This window comes from Lolium rigidum, chromosome 1, assembly GCF_022539505.1.
Source record: "Lolium rigidum isolate FL_2022 chromosome 1, APGP_CSIRO_Lrig_0.1, whole genome shotgun sequence".
In the NCBI taxonomy this organism is placed as follows: Eukaryota; Viridiplantae; Streptophyta; class Magnoliopsida; order Poales; family Poaceae; genus Lolium; species Lolium rigidum.
The window spans coordinates 111,874,626-111,878,356 of NC_061508.1; the positions used below are offsets into that span (position 1 = coordinate 111,874,626).

General features: G+C 50.6%; 1 protein-coding gene across 1 annotated transcript; it reads left to right on the forward strand.

The window, feature by feature from the left end:
* Window positions 1-267: 267 nt before the first annotated feature.
* Window positions 268-3,067, forward strand: LOC124655094 (cysteine proteinase 1-like). The gene is made up of 4 exons (XM_047194086.1): window positions 268-824; window positions 949-1,068; window positions 2,168-2,411; window positions 2,524-3,067. Exons 1-4 carry the CDS (start codon window positions 339-341, stop codon window positions 2,808-2,810), a joined length of 1,137 nt encoding a protein of 378 aa, XP_047050042.1. The 5' UTR covers window positions 268-338; the 3' UTR covers window positions 2,811-3,067.
* The last annotated feature ends 664 nt before the right edge of the window (window positions 3,068-3,731 follow it).

The window sequence follows — 3,731 nt, forward strand, 5'->3', positions numbered from 1 at the left end:
TTTTTATAATAAACTAAGTACTCTTGGACAAAACTATTGATAGTTGCAAGAGATGCATTGGTGTGCAGGAATCTTGGGAAAATTAGAGAAACCATTATAATTCAAAGTTCGATGCAATTTGAAGTTGAAACGAACATATGAGCTTCCACATAAAGAGGGGCCGTTTGCAAATACCGTCACGCCTTAGGGTCTAAACCGAAAATTTGAGAGTCTAGACCAAAAATATCTTTTTAACAACTTCCTATAAAGCTACGGGTAGCGGAGGTAGCCAAGAAACCGAAGCAAAGCTAACCCATCGAAACAAGCAAGAGAAAGGGGGAAAAGCAAGAAATCTGCCGATGGATCGTCGCCTCGTCGCCCCTCTCCTCTTCCTCCTCGGCCTCCTCCTCCTGTCGTCGGCGGCCGCGGCAACGGCTGCCGCGGGCGATGAGGATCCCCTGATCCGGCAGGTCGTCGGCAACGCTGACGCCGGCGACAACGACCTGGAGCTGGACTCGCACTTCGTCAGCTTCGTGCAGCGGTTCGGGAAGACGTACAAGGACGCGGAGGAGCACGCGCACCGGCTCTCCGTGTTCAAGGCGAACCTGCGCCGCGCGCGCAAGCACCAGCTGCTGGACCCGTCCGCCGAGCACGGGGTCACCAAGTTCTCCGACCTCACCCCCGCCGAGTTCCGCCAGACCTTCCTCGGCCTCAAGACGTCGCGCCGCTCGTTCCTCAAGGAGATGGGCGACTCGGCCCACGACGCGCCCGTCCTGCCCACCGACGGCCTCCCCGAGGACTTCGACTGGAGGGACCACGGCGCCGTCGGCCCCGTCAAGAACCAGGTCCGCCTGCCTCCATTGACTTTTTTTTTCCGATCGATAACTGATCCCCCCTGATTCCCTGGTCAAACGTCTCTAGGTCCGATTTCGCCCCCGACCCTGACCTTCTTTTCCTTGATTTTCGCAGGGTTCGTGCGGGTCGTGCTGGTCGTTCAGCGCGTCCGGGGCGCTGGAGGGAGCCAACTACCTAGCGACGGGCAAGATGGAGGTGCTCTCGGAGCAGCAGTTCGTCGACTGCGATCATGAGGTGAGGATTTTTTTTATTTCTTTCTTGCGTCACATGCTATCTTTCTTGTGATTGGTTGATATGTTTGCAAGATATGTTGGACTTTTGTGGCGTAGTATCACTACTCGTTCACTACGTTTTGTCAGTTGGTGGTGTCATTGTCCAAGTTATCGTTTCTGATTGGGAACCGCACCAAATAAAGAATCGCCCACTTTTGAGAACATTGACTTTAAGCTACAGAATAACAACTGGATAATACTCCATTGTGTGCTTGGGATTAAGTTATCAGCTAATTTCTATCTTAACTCATGGAACTGGACAGCGCTTAACTTGGTACTTGGATATTTTGTAGTCCAACCAATAAGGCAAATCACAAATATAATCCTTGCATAGGCTGTGTTCTTGGGTCCCTAATGTTTGGTCCATGACTCCAATACGTATATGTAATGGGTGTGACTATTTCGATTGAGAACTAACTTTGTTCTCAGTCAGATGATATCATCAAAGTCCAGTTGCAACTTATGTTGCAATTCATGACTAGCATAAATCACGATGCAAATCGAATGGTGTAAGACTTGACTGAGCACGAAGTTCGTTCTCAGCTAGCTGAGAACTAGCAATCCCATATGTAATACATGGAATCCCATATGTAATACATAGAAAGAAGATTTTTTGGGACTGAGTTTAAGAATGGCTATCTCTTATTGCTAGTTTGCTAACTATGAAGGAACAGTAGCTCCGTTTTACTCTTATGCAGTCTGACCATGGGAGGCATCCAAATTTTCTGTAAGGGCATTTTACGTGTGATGTTTCCTTAGTGAATGGTATATGTTGCTTTTTTTTTCTTCTCAAGTTTCCTATTTTCTCACAGCAAGAACAGTTGGTACATGAAAATGAAACTGTACTCTGGAAATAATAGTATGGCAGATGTGGTGCTGTTTCTGCCTTTTTCATTTGACAGTTCTGCCATCTCATCAACTAGGAATTTCTAAATGCAACAAATGTTCATACAAGAAGTTATATTTTCTGTAATCAATGCTGAGTATTGCTGCTACTGCTCCCTTTTTTACCTCATTGGGTGCCTCAACTTATGTGATGCACTCTTGTTGTGATCCTTCAGTGTGACAGTTCAGAACCTGATTCATGTGACGCGGGATGCAATGGTGGGTTGATGACTTCAGCCTTCAGCTATCTTCTGAAATCTGGTGGCCTTGAGCGTGAGAAGGATTACCCTTACACTGGGAAGGATGGTACCTGCAAATTTGACAAGTCCAAGATTGTTGCTTCAGTTAAGAACTACACTGTTGTCTCTGTTGATGAAGAACAGATTGCAGCTAACCTTCTCAAACATGGACCACTGGCAAGTAAGTATAACCGTCTTCATACAGAGTTTCCAAGTCAGATATCTGTATTTAATACACGGAACAAGCGCTGTGAACAATGAAATCTCTGATGCATGTTCTTTTTCTCCTGCAGTTGGGATCAACGCCGCGTACATGCAGACTTATGTCGGTGGAGTATCATGCCCATACATTTGTGGCAGGAACCTTGACCACGGTGTTCTTCTAGTTGGCTACGGGGCGTCTGGTTTTGCGCCATCCCGCCTGAAGAACAAGCCCTACTGGATCATCAAGAACTCGTGGGGAGAAAACTGGGGGGAGCAAGGGTACTACAAGATCTGCAAGGGGTCGAACGTACGCAACAAGTGTGGTGTCGATTCCATGGTCTCCACCGTGTCTGCCATTAACGCCGCAGAGGAGTAGACTCTGATCAGCATTCCTCCTGGAAATAATCTTGTACGCTAGAACTTTCATATGTAGTCGATAAGGCTCCATCGTTGCTGTGGTATGATCAGCGAAGATGCGAAGCTGCAACAGAATGCTTGATGTAACTTACACATTTGCTTCCCCACGCCATGCGTGTATGCCACACGCTATTTGGATGTGGCTAAATTGTTATCGCTTGTACGCTACTGTACTCCTGGATAATTCTGTGCATAAGTATTGTGCTTTCATCAAAATGGTGTTTATGTTTCTTGTGAGAGTAAGAGCATCTCCAGTCGCGTCCCCCAAAGCGATTTGGGGCGCGCCGGACAAAAAAAGCGTTCCAGCCGCGTCCCCCAAAGCCCTTTTTTGTCCGGCGCGCCCCGATACGGTGTCCGGCGCCCGAGCCCGTCCCCGTCCCACGGGGGACGCACCGGGACGCCGGACACAACGAAAAGCGAGGCCAACCGACGCGGGCCCGACCCGTCGGCCGGCACAGGGAAAATTCGCCTCACACTCCCGCCAAATCCCGCCGCTCCCGCCAAATCGCGCCTATACCGCCGCGCACGAGCCTCCCAAAACATATCCCGCCGCCGATTCATTTCTCCTATCCCGCCGATTTCTTTCTCCCTCCCGCCGTGCACCCGCCGCCGCCGCTACCCTCTCCCCATTCCATGGCGCCGCCGACAGCCCCCAAAAAGATGGCGAAGAAAGCGGCCAAGAAGCCGCCGGGCAATGCGACGATAGGGGCGAAAGCGCCGTTCGCGGGCCGCGGAAGGCGCCGGCTGCGAAGAAGAAGCCCGAAGGCATGACCGAAGATGAATGGCAGCAAGATTGCCCTGCGCCGGAAGCTATCGACGGCGGAGCCGGAAAGGACGGAGGGCGGCGGAGCCGGAGAAGAAGGCTCGGCGGCGCGCCGCC

Coding starts and splice junctions, on each gene's coding strand:
- LOC124655094 (XM_047194086.1), top strand. CDS start 339: ATGGATCGTCGCCTCGTCGCCCCTCTCCTCTTCCTCCTCGGCCTCCTC. Junction 1,069..2,167: donor TCGTCGACTGCGATCATGAG/GTGAGGATTTTT, acceptor GTGATCCTTCAG/TGTGACAGTTCAGAACCTGA. Junction 2,412..2,523: donor CAAACATGGACCACTGGCAA/GTAAGTATAACC, acceptor TTTCTCCTGCAG/TTGGGATCAACGCCGCGTAC.